Source organism: Diuraphis noxia, unplaced genomic scaffold (genome assembly GCF_037042655.1).
Source record: "Diuraphis noxia isolate RWA-SAM2 unplaced genomic scaffold, SU_Dnox_SAM2 contig0001, whole genome shotgun sequence".
NCBI classification, from domain to species: Eukaryota; Metazoa; Arthropoda; class Insecta; order Hemiptera; family Aphididae; genus Diuraphis; species Diuraphis noxia.
This window is the reverse complement of record NW_028301711.1, coordinates 81,113,007-81,128,089: the sequence shown is the minus strand read 5'-3', so window position 1 is coordinate 81,128,089 and position 15,083 is coordinate 81,113,007. Positions and strand designations below refer to the sequence as shown.

The following is a 15,083-nucleotide window of genomic DNA, read 5'->3' as shown; positions in this document are numbered from 1 at the left end:
TTAGTCAAAAGTATGCCTTTTTGAAATGGCATCAAACATTTTCTGTCATGTTTTGAACTATGGACACGCATATCAAACATTAGTTCATCCATTTTATTCAGAATTCGATCTTGTTTTTCTTTATCTAGACCATATGCCAAACATTTTGTCGTTTTTGGTTCTAGACTATTTAATAAATCAAACCATTCATCAATTATAATAAATGTTTCTGATACCTAAACAGTAAAAGAAAAATTAAAATTAAAAAGTATTACTGAAAGTATCCAACTGAAACTGTGGATGTTTAACTTACATGTTGCCAGTTTGATGTTGTTATGGCATTTCTTTCACCGGCAAATGAAATTGCGGTAGCAACAGATTTTGAAAAAAGTTGTGCTGCAAGCTTTACTTTTTGACGCATTGGACCTGTGCAATTTAGGTGAGTATTGGATAATTTATATGGCAATTTCAATTCTTGTTTACTAATCCCAACTAATTGATTTACAGTATTCAACCCAATAAATATTTTATTTGTACTATGTTTTATTATAAATCCATTGTCAATGAAATTATTTCGACATAGTTTCAAAAGATGTGGGACGTCAGCAAAAACATGTATACGATTTCCAGTTTTTGGGTGATTAAAATTTGGTGTATGATGTGATACATTCATGTTCTTCCATAGTCTTTGGTTTGTTGGCCCCATATCATTAACAATACTTATAACGTTGAAACCAATATCATGCAAATTGCAGATTATATCACTCAATATTTCTGGAGTCATCGGGGTGTCATACATATAGAAAACTGGCTGTTTCCAACTGGATACCAATCCTCTGGCCATAACTACCTGGACAGTTTTATGGGGACCAATGACTTGTTCTTTACTTTTATCAAAATCAATTTGTTGGGACAAATACATTTCATCAAAGGATAAGACTGTTAACTTATCTTTAGTATCCATGTCCATGCCTAACATTTGTGAATGAAAAAAAATGTAAGATATTTATATTTGTAATTATACTTATTTATTGGCATATTATTAAATAAACTAATATAGATTAATATATTACCTTTAGTTTTCATTAACTTTAAAACATTTTCTAAAATTCCAGGTTCCAAACTAAAATTAGAAGCCCATCGCCTTAGAGTACTCAATCCTTTTAAATTAAGTTCAAATCAGTCATTATTGTTAATAAAAAACTAGTATTATTACCTGGAATCGGATACTTCAGCTTATCATGCATATAACGATATGCTTTAGGCGAGATGCTGCGCAAAGTCATAGCTGAAGCAATATCATCACAAGGCCATTTGACTACTTTCTTCTGTGGGTTTAATAGCATTTCAATTTGGTGTTCACTAAATATGTTGGACAACAAATTTGAAACTTTTTTGGGAAAACCCTCTTCGTAATCCAATACCATAGCTTTCAATTTTACATTCTCTGCCCGAAGAGATTCAATTAACCTAATAAATGTTAATAATTAATTTTTATTTTTAAATTATAAAATGTATAATCACTTTTCCATTTCTTTATATTTATCTAAATCCAATTGGTTAGAAACCATGACGTTACTGTCCATACTTAGCAATGGCGAAGAAATCTAAAATGTTTTAAATAAGGTTATTTATAAAAGTTATTTCTTATGTTATATAAAGTATGAATTTAGCTTACATAATCGTTAAATAATTTTTTTTTACATTTTTTTCAATTGGCTCAACTGCCCAAGTATCCATTTGCCTTTGAACTTTAGGACTTTTTGTTTTCGGTGTAATGACATTAGGACTTTCTGTTTTTGGAGGAATTTCTTTTTTTACATGGGACTTTTTATGAGAAGTCTAGATAAAATATTGGTTTTTTTTTATATAAATAAATAAAATAAATATTATTTTTAATTACTGGTAAGTATTTGGTAGGTACTGCATCAACCTTTAATTTTCTCTTTCTCCTTGGAGAAATATTAAGGATTTTTTCCATCATTGGCTTTTCCAAGCTATTTGCATCAAAATGCTTACTGCATAGTGCATATACGTGCTAATATAAGAAAAAAAAGAAATACTTCTAACTGCTTTATTTGTAACCATTATTTCAAATTAAATATTATATTATCCAGGTGCAACCAGTGTTTAAAGTGGGATATTTGAATGCATATAATATTTATACTTATTTTAACCACCCCCTTAGATTTCTGGAATTAAAACTAAAAAAGGAGGACAATTTGTAACTAATACTTGCCACTGCTGTTCCTATACCACACTTTACCATATATTTTCTACCTATGTCATCAATAACAATCAAGAACTCACCAGTTTCCACATTCAGTGGTTTCATATAGCTTGGTCTGCCGCAAGCTAGGATCCATTTTTGCTGAAATTCTTCTGATTTGGGGAAGGAATAATAACGCTTAATAGTTGGTGCTGTTTTTTTTATGTTTCATATTTTAAAATAATAAAAATAAAATTAGTTATATATATATTATATTAGAACTCCAGCACCATTTCTTACAGGAAAATGATTATAGTTTGTATTTAATATTATTTTTAATTATGATTATCTTTTATTGATATATTTGTTGTTTTTTATGTTGTAGTTGCATGCAGTGCTCGACTTGAGGGGGGCGTAGGGGGACAGAGTCTCCCCACTATTTCTAGTAATTTTTTTATTTGATTATTTATCAATATTTTTTATATGATTTAGGTTGTGTGAGGGCGTAGCCCCTGCGGCTTAGTAACATTAAACAGTAATTGGAACCCTTTTTTTTTTAAAAAATTAACAGAGCCCCCCTACTTTAAATTTGCCAAGTCGAGCACTGGTTGCAGGTGATGCACATTTTATACACACACACTTTTTAAATAATGTAATAAAGATGTATGTCGTTAAAATATTATTTGTTCTTTACTTATTTTTGTAATTGACCCCTACTATACACCAGATCAAGGTACCTGGTTTTCTAAAATTGTAATATTAGTGATAAAAAGACAATTCAAAAATGTTTTTAATTATATATTATTTGTGTTTTTCATTTAAAAATTTGATGTATTTAACACTTTGAATAACCTATAAATTTAATGTATGAACCAATACCTACACTAAAATTTAATTCCTACAAACAGTTTAAATGAATTCAATTATAAAACTTACTGTTGGACTTCAAATTACAAGTATATATGGCACAGGTAGGCATTATTTAAACAAAGTACAGAATATAATGATCAATATTTTTATAGTCATATAAATCAACAAAGCACAGAACAACAAATCATACAAATATAACTATTTAGTATTTAGTACATGTGTTGGAACAATAATTGACATGAATTATGAATAAATCATGATATTATCATATCTCTGTGTGCTATATTTATAAATTATAAGCTATTTATATATTATATTAGATATTAATATTCAATTTATTCATATATTTTGTATTTACATGTGTTTGTTTAATGATAACACAAGTTATTTTATTTTATTACAATTTATAAGCGTTCTGTTCAGAAAAAATCCAAAATAGCTTATAATTGTGTTGATTAAATGTAATTAGTTCAAGTTATATATATTCTATGTAGTAAAATAAAAACTCAAAATATTTCAATTTTACATAATTTATTAGACATTTTTAGAATTCTAAACAAAAAATATGATTCCAACCAACTTACAATGAAATATATATATATATTTTTTTATTGTTTCAGCATTAACTACAAGGTTATATTATCTTAAACTTATTTTTACAGTTGTGATATTTACATTAGGCTCATATATATATAATAAGTTGTACATTTCAAATTTTTTTAAGAAACTAATTATTTTATAATATATATGTCATAATTTCTTTATTTGCTCCAAATATGTTATCTGAAATTAGATATTCTTCTCTAGTCTTTGTTGACTTTTTGGTAGGTTAAACAGCTTGTATATACTTTTTGCCATTTTGAATTCCATAAATCAGTACTCAGTATTTATCAAAATTTCTGTCGGTATAAACTAGTGAAACAAAAAAAACGTCATTTGCTGTTAGGATTATTGATTGATATTATTAATAATATATTATACTATGAATAAATTCAAATCATTATCTAACTATATTTTAATTTACATAATCAATCTAATTTTGTTAATAACATATTATAATGTTATATATATTATTAATTATTAATACACATACCTAATAAAAATATAAAACTAGGTAATCAAATCAAATAATAAATAAAAGATTTTTGAAGGTTAATTGATAATGGTTGAATGATTCGATAAATAATAAATACAATTTTCAATTGTTAATTTATATAAACATTTAGTAGTAAAGAATTCTTATATTTACTATTATTCACTGTACACCATATTATGGTTATATTTATTATATAGTGATATAATGTTTTAAATAAAGGCGCCATAATCATTACTCGCGAACCGATTACATGAATCCGAACCAACACGAGCAGACACGAATGCACAATTGCAGTATGCACAAAAACACAAGGCAATGCACATGCGCGAACTAGGACGAAAACACGGTTCGTGTTGAGCATACTTCTTATTCCTTATACTATGAGTATGCGCTCGTGTGTACAAACCTTAAGCGTTCGGCGAATAAGCCGCGCAAGCACACGTGGCGAGCCGATCGTTGTCGGTATTTTGGGCAAGCTCATAGGAACACCGCGAGCATTCGTGTATCCACGTGGACGGTTAATTTTGTTTTCTGCAGTGCGTCAAAATATTTCACATTTTTATTTATTTTGGATTTAAAGTTGTGGCGGTCCTTGTCGGATACCGCGTGGATCAGTGGTGTCACTAGTGTAGGAAGTGGTGAAAAAAAAGCACAAACAGTTCGCGGTATTATGATTTTTTTATTGTGGTGGTTGAAAATACAACCGCCAGAAAATGATCAACACGAAAATCAAAATAGCGGGGTGGTGAGGATCGTGTGTCGTTCAGTGTCGGGTCGCATATTACCATTCTGCACATCAAATAAAACCCATACAAAAATACGGCTTTCTCATTGGTTCATCATTTGGCGCGATAAAATATTTTAATTATTTATTATAATTTATCCATACAATTAATATATTATGGATATAAGTATTAAGTATATATTATTATATTATTAGAGAACTTATATATATTATATACGTATATTATATATATATATATTATATACGTGTTTAAATTTCATCAACAAATTAAATTATTATTATTATAATTAAGTATAAACATAATTAGATACCTAGCATAATATATAATATACATATATATATATATATATATATATATATATATATTATTTTAATAATAATTATTATAAAGTAACTATCATAGTCAAATAGAATAATACAAATTAAACAAAGTTCTGTATAGGTATACCAAAGCATTTCTTTTGTTCAAATTATTTATGCAAACAGTAGTACCATAGACAAATACTATTTTAAAATATTTTATACATTTAGTATATACATATATATATATATTATTTTAAATATTTAAAGATTTAAAATATTTTTATCATGGTCAAATAGAATATCTTTTGTAGACATAATATAAAGAGTATAATTTTAAATTACCATGCTCAAACAGTAGTACTATTTAAAAATATTTGTATAAGTACTATGTGTTTAATAATTGAGTATATTAATTAAAATATTCTATATTTTAAGGTAATTAACTATAAATTAATAGATTAATGAGGTTATAAAAAGTATACAATGTAAGAAATATATTACCTAACCCTTTTTTTTATTATCAATAAATACTTTATTACTAATGATATCTATTTATAGTAACTAAGTATGGTATTTTGTAGAAATCTTACTGTTGTTAATATTTAATGTGATGTCGATTAAATTGGTATGATTACATGGTGCATTTTCTACATAATTTAGTGATCCATTAATTAATTTAAAAATGAATCTATCTATAAATTCTGATACTATGACTTCTTCATTTAAAAATATTATTGTAAAAAATGACTCAATAACTATTGTTCGGTCAAATTTAAATAATATACAAGATATCGGTAAATGGGTAGAAGAATTTTCTACAAACACTAACACTAGGTGGAATGTACGAACAACAGTTCCTAATGGAACATATATTCAATGCAAGTATGTAGCTATCTAATAAATATAATGTAATTAAATAACTTTATTTATGAATCAGGAATGTAATTTAAATGTTTTTTTTTTAATTACTTTACAGAAAAAATTATGTTTGCCACCATAGTTCTCACCATAAAGTAGATAGAACATTAAACAAAAGAGGTAAATCAACGAATACTGATTGTAAAGCATTTATTAAAATTGTAGTGAAAATAGACACTGTTTCTACCAGAAAAAGTGACCCTTTTGTAAAGGTGGGTAAAACACAAAGTAAAATAATAATTACATTTAAGCTGTATGCAGGGTTACATAGTCACATGTAACTAAATTACCTATATAACTCTTGTAACTTGTAACTTGTTACTAGTTATACATCTTCTTGTAATTTTATATTAAAATTAAAGTTAAATTAAAAATTACATTATACATAATATACATATTTAATATTAATCATTGTGTGATTGTCATATTATTATAAAACAAATTTAAAATTTAAAAAAAAAACTGTGCTGTAAATTGTAATAACAGATTTATAAACATAATATTATGTATGTTTATATATCTTTGGCCGTAATTGACTGTATTTAATATTTCACAAAACAAAATGTTTATAATAACAATCAACTAATAAGTCATAAAATTAGAAACTATTTATTTATATTAATGATAGAAACATTTTTTAATTTACAATTATTTACTGAAATATTGAAACTTTAAATTAAATACTATTAAACAACTAAATAATATTTTATGTTTATAGAATAAGTACTTATGTGTGTACTTAGGTGTGATTACTATTTCAAATATTCATAATCATAATATTAACACTGCAGAAGCACTACGGTTTTTAAATCCAGATATACATTTAAGAAACACTTTTGAAGAGTATTTTAATGATGGGATGACAATATCAGATGCATTACGGTAAATAAATAATAATGTGACAGATTTAAAGTATAATTTATTTACGCTGATTTCTTATAATAGATAGTGCCATTTAATATTAATTAAACATAATTTTATTGTATAATATTTATAATAGAATTAACTTAGTAATATTTAAATATAACATTTTTTCTGTTTCTAATGTTAAACAAATTACAATTGATAATCATTAATCACTAACATTATTAGTATTATTAATAAAAATTAACATTTTTTAAAAAAATATATCTTATCAACCTAAGTAGTAAGTATACAAATAAAATATTTATATTATTTTATAATTAATAGATATCATGAGAGTATTTTAAATATGTCAAATAAACCTATTGAAAATTTTGCGAACGGTAGAATTAACCCAACATAAAGATGTGTGCAACATTGGCATGATCAGTGGAGAGTACTAAACCTAGGACCCCGTACTGGTCAAGGAGTAATTATGGTAATCAAATATATATGTTTAATAGTTTATTTGATGAATATATTATTTCAATTTATTATTATTATTGATGTAACTTAATATAAAATATTTTTCATTATAAATTATAAATAGGTACTTATAATTTTGAAATTTATTATACTGCATCAGAATAGTAAACCAAATCAAGTGGACTTATATTTTCATAATCATATTACAGATTTTACTTTATATTTTCATTTTTCAAGTATTATAAGTATTTATAAGAGCTTAATTATTATATACAGTTATCAGTTAAATTATGCATGTATTTAAGCACTAAAATTAGCATTTTTATATTTTATAATTGTATATTACAAATTAAAAATATTCAATATTTCATTTTCATTTGGATATTTGGTATTTAGTGAGAATATAACTTGACATTACAGATGTTGAGTATTTAATAAGTGTTGGTTTTATTGTAGATAGAATAGATATTGGATGTAATTTATTACAAATTATTTCCTATAATCTTTAATGCTACTTCGTAATTAATTAAAATTTTGAATTACATTCTATTATAGAATATTACTTGAAATTGTTTTCAATTTATTTTAGAAACTAGAAGAAAAAAAAGAAACTTATGCTACAAATGGGATTTCATTATACTTCCAAGAGCAACCATTTGTTATTCTTATTTTAACTCCAATTATGAAACGAGCTCATGATTTGCCATTATCCAAAGATATTGTCTTTGTCGATTCAACTAGTTCTTGTGATCCTGAAAACCATTGCATTACATTTTTACTAACTCCATGTGCTGCTGGTGCAGCTCCTCTAGGTGTAATTATATCCAAAGGCCAAAGTGAAGCATCATATTCGAGTGGATTTAATTTAATAAAGCAAAATATAAAAGACGCATTTGGTGGTCAAGGTTACCCATCTTTATTTTTGACAGATAACTCAGATGCCGAAATTAATGCACTGAAAACTGTGTGGCCACAGTCGAGATCGCTACTTTGCATTTTCCATGTACTACAATCAGTTTGGAGATGGCTGTGGGACAGTAAAAATAGTATTAAAAAAGAAGATCGCCCTCCTATGATGAAAGCTTTTAGGGAAATGTTATATGCGCAGACTTCTGAAGAGGCACAAGAAAAATATATCGAAACTATGAATATTAGAAGTAACTATCCTATGTGGCAAAAATACATTACTGTTCATCATTGGAAATACAAAGAAAACTGGTGTTTAGCTTGGAGGGATCATACTAATAGAGGCCATCAAACCAACAACTTCAGTGAAGTATCAGTAAGAATTTTCAAGGAAAATATATTATGTCGCGTTAAAGCTTACAATGTTATTTCACTGATTGACTTTAGTTGTACAAAATTGGAGGAATACTATAAAAAAAAATTTTTAGAATTTTCCAATGATAGAAATTCTACTGCTCGATTGTTTTTTCAAAAATTAATTAAAAAAATTGATTATGTCACTAAAGAAGATATATATGTTGACAATGAAGAATTTTATGTCCCAAGTGAAAAAAATAAAAAAATGATGTATTGTGTTGAGCCAAATATTGGTGTTTGTTCATGTGAAGCAGGTATTCATGGAAAATTTTGCAAACACCAATGCATTGTTTATAAATATTTTAAAACAACTGGAATTAATTTTCCTCCAATAACAGTTGAAGATAAATATTTAATATCAAAACTTGCATTAGGTGATAGAGCACCTCCGCCAACGTTTTATGAAAGTTTAATACCAACAGAAACTCTACATCAACAACATGAAACAAATAAACAAGTTCAAAGTAATGAAGCTAATAGTATAATAAAATGTAATGAAGAAGTTGGTAATGAAAATGATATGAAAAATGATGAAACAATAGTGGATAAATTTAAAGAGGATATTATGGATGAAAAAAAATCATTTTTAATTTTGAAAGATATACAAAGTATAATGATAAATAACGTTAGAAAGTTTGGTGGTTCGTCTTATGATAATTTATTAAAATTTAAAAGCAGATTAGAAAAAATTAATTCTGAAGGACAATTTAATACTTTTCTTGCAACTGCAGGGTCTAAATCAACGTTACTAAGACAAAGGGATGGTGCTGCTATAAGAGTGCAACCAACAACAATTTCAAGGAGAAAACCTGGAATAACCAGAGGAAGTAAACGTCTACCTTCAGGTATCTTCATAATTATTAACTACAACATACTTATTGCTTAATGATTTACTAATTTTATTAAATTATAATATTATAGGTCGACCTGCTTCAACAGAACAAAGAAACCAAAAAAAGAAACCTAGAAATTTATTTAAAAATGTTACTGATTGTGCACCAAATGCAAAATCTCATTAAACTATTATAACTTATAAGTGCTTGTAACTATTAATTGTGCTATAAAATAATTTAATTAATATACTCAATTATTAAACACATAGTACTTACAAATATTTTTAAATAGTACTACTGTTTGAGCATGGTAATTTAAAATTATACTCTTTATATTATGTCTACAAAAGATATTCTATTTGACCATGATAAAAATATTTTAAATCTTTAAATATTTAAAATAATATATATATATATATGTATATACTAAATGTATAAAATATTTTAAAATAGTATTTGTCTATGGTACTACTGTTTGCATAAATAATTTGAACAAAAGAAATGCTTTGGTATACCTATACAGAACTTTGTTTAATTTGTATTATTCTATTTGACTATGATAGTTACTTTATAATAATTATTATTAAAATAATATATATATATATATGTATATTATATATTATGCTAGGTATCTAATTATGTTTATACTTAATTATAATAATAATAATTTAATTTGTTGATGAAATTTAAACACGTATATAATATATATATATATATAATATACGTATATAATATATATAAGTTCTCTAATAATATAATAATATATACTTAATACTTATATCCATAATATATTAATTGTATGGATAATTTATAATAAATAATTAAAATATTTTATCGCGCCAAATGATGAACCAATGAGAAAGCCGTATTTTTGTATGGGTTTTATTTGATGTGCAGAATGGTAATATGCTGTCGGGTCAGAGAACTCACTCTACTCTCGACCGGTTCGGAGTCTCGGCGGATAGACTGTTTCCAGGCGCGCTTATCGCGTGTCGGTGTCGTCCGTCGTCGATTGGCGGTTGAAAAGAGATGTAATTGCGCGGGTTTCCGCGCAAAGGCCGTTTGAATTCAAACGGCTATTACGCGGGCCCGCGTCAAAGTATGGCATGTTATGCATAGACCCAATTAGGTTGGAACTAGGAGGCAGTGCCGTATTCAGAGCAGGGCAAGAGGGCATAGGCCAAATGTTATTTGACTTCTATTAAACGGTGAACTACGTAGTTCTTAAAATAGACAATAGTATTATCGTTTTGTGATGTCGGCCGTCAGGCCAATCGTATTATCGACTTATCGCAATCGCATTATTAAATTCTTTCTTAAAGGAGCACACAACACAAATAAAAAAATTCTTTAAATTTTTTTTAAATGTTAAATTATTGTAGTTATGGTTATATGAAATGATTTTGTGAAGATACGATGTAAAAAAAAATATTACTTTAAGAGATATTAAGAGATGTAGAATAGCCGCGTGACGTCACTGGGCCGGAGTCATCGTAATTGCCTATCTTATACGTGTAAAAGTTCCTCGCTTCACACAACGATTTATCAACCTAAACATTTTATTTTTGCAATTTAATTTACATGTAAATATGTGGTTTTATGTGTTTAAGACGATGCAAGTATCAGAATTGCAATATGATGTTTAGTTTTTTAAATATTAAAAATCTTAAAAGAGACATTTTGGTTAAACCGCACGTCGACATGGCAAGCGGCGCGTGGCGTTCGAACAACGGGTCCGCCGACCGCCGCTATCTTATCTAATTCTTCGTATTTTACTATTTTACACACTACACACCACGATTAATGATATAATATACTCAATACTTATATGCTACACACACACACACACATATTTATTTATTATGAATATGAAAATGACGACGAAATTGATACTGTTTTGGAGTATCATGGTAAACCAATATGTGAATTACGAAAATCGAAGTGGAACTCGTAATTGGTGTAGATGTGAAAAATGTGTAGTTATGACAACAGATCAAGAGTCTATGTGTTGTCAAGAATATGATACAATAAAACATTTAGCCGGTAATTATGCGTGTATAACACGGAACAATTTATTTGAAAAATTAGTTTTAGACAAAGATGTACTAACTATAACACGCCATCAATTAATTTTAAAATCTAAAAATAAAACTAAAAGACAGACAACTGCTAAGTTTAGATGAAGCTGAAAATAAATTATGGAGGTATTCATTAAATTCATTAAATTACAAATGTTTAATTTAAGCACTTCTATGTAACTTATACAGCATTTAAAGTCAACAATTCAAGTTGTAATTTAAATAATTTAAATAATACAAAATAATTTAAAAAAAAGTTTGATCAACTTTGTAATCATTTACTTGTGCTTATGCAAATAGTAATTACATTACAAGTGAATTTTTTGTAGTAAAGAAGGAGGACTAAAATAGTATATGTAATTGTTGATTTAAAATAATGTAATATCCAGAATGTTATATTAATATATTACCACACCGTTGCCCATTACAATTTCTCTATTTGTCTTTAATTTGCAGTCATGGAGAGACCAAAAAACCAAAACTTTTAAAAAAGTAGGAGCACTCAGAGCAGTTCGTGTGAAAACTGGAAATAAAAAAATAGATCTACCTCCATTAAGTGATTTGGATAAAAAAGTCTTTGGTTTAATGGGTCATGATTATGTAGAAGGAACTGAATGTGCAGACTCTTGGCCAGAAGAACAAGTATTATAAAATATCAATAAGATTTATTGCTTATAGAGTTTTTTAAATTTACTTATATTATTTTTAGGAGGATAATATTGAACGTTTAGTTGCTGGAGATCAAGTCATATTTGATGCTGAACCTTCAGTGTTAACTTTGAGGCAAACTACCGATATAGATCCAGTGCCAGGTTTGTATTGTTATGATTAGTATTAATTCATTTTAATGATTGCATCTGTTTTTAGTTACAATAAATGAGAACATAAATGATCTGGATGAATTGTTAGCTACAGTTGATGAAAACTATGTAGTATTACATCCTTATTGTGAAGATGAGTTTACATCAAAACATCTTTTACAAGAAACTTCAATTTCAGCTTCCATAGGACCATCCCAATCTACTCCAAAAAGTAATTTACTAGCAACTCCAATTTCAGCTTCAATAGGAGCATCTCAATCAATTCAAAAAAAGCAAAGTAAACATTTTTCATTATAGTTGTAGTTTAATGGGTAAATTCTAATATAAATATGTACCCATGTACCTATTTTTAAATTAAAAATATTATTAATTTGTTGTGTTGTATATTTTTTAAAACTTAATTATACAAAATATTTATTTATTGATTGGTTTCATAGTGTTGACAAATAATGCAAAGCAAGTGAAATTAGGTAATCAACTACAGACTGCCAGAGATGCGTTCTCATTGATTGCTGAAAAAGAAGTTGAAGCAAATTTTAAAATAGCTGATGCACTTACAACTATTGCTACAGCATTGGAAAAGTTAGCGGATAATGATAAAAAAAAGGTTGGAAAACGAAAAACTTATAATAGAAATCTATACTAAAGTTATAAATAAACTATAAATTTTTGAAATTCTTATTTCAAATCATTTACTTAATTTATGTTTTTATGATAAAAGGTTTATCAGTTTATTTTAATAATGTTTATAATTTGTTATGCTAAATTCCTAAATAAAAATGATTAATATATTTGTTATGTAATGAAAAAGAATGTATAATAAATTATTTTAAAAAATATTAAAATATAATAAATACTATAGTTTTAATTTGTAATGCATTTTTATTGATCATTGTTTCCATCTCTATAGTTTCCAAACTGTTCCAACATTAATTGTTTTTGAATACGTTGAGCAATTGCTCAAGGTCCTCTTTCATTGCCGATTAGAGCTGGGTCAAATTCAGGTTCAGGTTGATTTTCAAGTAATTCATCTTGATTGTTTTCTTGATCAATGATATCAAAATCTTCAAGAGTAGGTAGATTGCAATGGATAGGAATATTATGAAGAGTAGCACATGCATTGACAATTTTACCTGCCATGTCAGGTGAATACATAAGCACTCTCTGATAAGACAAACATCTCCACATGCTTTTTAACACCCCAAAAAATCGTTCTACTACATTCCTAGCTTTACAAATTTTCTTAGTATACTCAAACTGTCTAGTACCTTCTGGATAGTGTGGCAATGGAGTCATCAGCTATGGTTCTAACGGATAACCAGCATCTCCTTAAATATACATTTATAATAATAATATAAATTATTATCTTAGTTAAAAAAAAAGAAAAAAATGTTTTTATGTATCTTAAATAGGTACCTATTAACCATGTTTGGCGTTCACCATTATTATAATGGTACTCCATTCCACGACGCACTGGTGACATACTCCAAATATACGAGTCATTTCTAGCACCAGGGTATCTCGCATTAATATTTAAAACTTGTAATTTTGAATTTACAATCTATGATATAGGACATAGGTAATTTAAAGTATAAAAAACAATACTGTAAGATGAAAAAAACTTATCTTACAGATTTGCACATTTAATGAATGTTTACCATGATGGTTAACATATGCTTCTTCATGTTGCCGAGGAGCAAGTATATGTATGTATGTACAATCAATGGCACCAATTGTACCTTCAAATGGTTGAGGAGCGTGTGCAAAATTTTCTCGAGCTCTTTGTCTTTCAGCACTAGTCATTGGAAATTTAATCCATTTTCGTAACAGACGCTGATTAATAGTTTCAGTAACATAATGTATGCATCGACTAACCGAAGGTTGGCTAATATTTAATATACTATTACCACCTAATCCTTTTTAGTAACTCCCTTGTGCATAAAAATGAAGACAAACTAACACCTAAACAAATATATTTATATTTAGGTAATAGGCAATATTGTAATATATTTAAAATAATTTTTAAATTAAGTATTTGGAAACTATTTTAAATATTGTGATATGCATATTTGTATTTGAAAATCAAATACTTCTTTGTAAAATCTTTTCAAAATTGAACAAAATTATCTGTTCATCGAATCACATTTCAATTTGTTTTTTGGTAATCATTATATTATTATTTTATTTATAACTAAAATTTAATTATTTCACATTGATTTTAATATTTATTTATTTTATGTAGATTTCATTAACAACCATTTATTATTAATTGTTATTAAAGTTTAATATTACAATTTGTTATTAGAGTATTATCATTTTTTTTTAGTATATAATGAGGTAGGTAGTATATTATACCAAGTTCTATATCTGACAATTGACATTACAACTTTAAATTATAAATTATTAACTATAAAATTAATTTTAATACTGGATTTTACAATTAAAAAGTGTTTAAACACGTCAAGTATTTATTAGGTTCTTAAATTTTTTTCTGATATATTTTAAATACTTTCTGAATTGTATCTGTGTTTAAATGAGTTCAAAAAACAACACTGATAATAAACATTACAAGTAATTGT

General features: G+C 26.6%; 2 protein-coding genes, 1 long non-coding RNA gene and 1 pseudogene across 3 annotated transcripts; all 4 read left to right on the top strand.

The window, feature by feature from the left end:
- The window catches only part of LOC149061989 (uncharacterized), a 354,191-nt pseudogene that overhangs the window by 26,529 nt on the left and 312,579 nt on the right, over nucleotides 1-15,083 (top strand).
- LOC149062008 (uncharacterized) lies at nucleotides 498-1,395 on the top strand. The gene is made up of 3 exons (XR_016191632.1): nucleotides 498-670; nucleotides 735-976; nucleotides 1,095-1,395. It is a non-coding gene; the product is annotated as an uncharacterized LOC149062008 (long non-coding RNA).
- On the top strand, nucleotides 8,132-9,906 carry LOC149062007 (uncharacterized). Its single transcript, XM_089221439.1, has 2 exons — nucleotides 8,132-9,617; nucleotides 9,694-9,906. The coding sequence occupies exons 1-2, from the start codon at nucleotides 8,132-8,134 to the stop codon at nucleotides 9,789-9,791; spliced, it is 1,584 nt and encodes a 527-aa protein (XP_089077565.1). The 3' UTR covers nucleotides 9,792-9,906.
- Nucleotides 11,513-13,150, top strand: LOC149062006 (uncharacterized). The gene is made up of 5 exons (XM_089221433.1): nucleotides 11,513-11,707; nucleotides 12,140-12,325; nucleotides 12,393-12,495; nucleotides 12,551-12,781; nucleotides 12,942-13,150. The coding sequence occupies exons 1-5, from the start codon at nucleotides 11,513-11,515 to the stop codon at nucleotides 13,148-13,150; spliced, it is 924 nt and encodes a 307-aa protein (XP_089077559.1).

What these genes read in the sequence shown, in the direction of transcription:
- LOC149062007 (XM_089221439.1), top strand. Translation starts at nt 8,132, where the DNA reads ATGAAACGAGCTCATGATTTGCCATTATCCAAAGATATTGTCTTTGTC. An exon ending in AAGTAAACGTCTACCTTCAG is followed by an intron (nt 9,618 to 9,693) that starts GTATCTTCATAA and finishes ATAATATTATAG; the next exon opens with GTCGACCTGCTTCAACAGAA.
- LOC149062006 (XM_089221433.1), top strand. Translation starts at nt 11,513, where the DNA reads ATGGTAAACCAATATGTGAATTACGAAAATCGAAGTGGAACTCGTAAT. An exon ending in AATTAGTTTTAGACAAAGAT is followed by an intron (nt 11,708 to 12,139) that starts GTACTAACTATA and finishes TTTAATTTGCAG; the next exon opens with TCATGGAGAGACCAAAAAAC. An exon ending in ACTCTTGGCCAGAAGAACAA is followed by an intron (nt 12,326 to 12,392) that starts GTATTATAAAAT and finishes TATTATTTTTAG; the next exon opens with GAGGATAATATTGAACGTTT.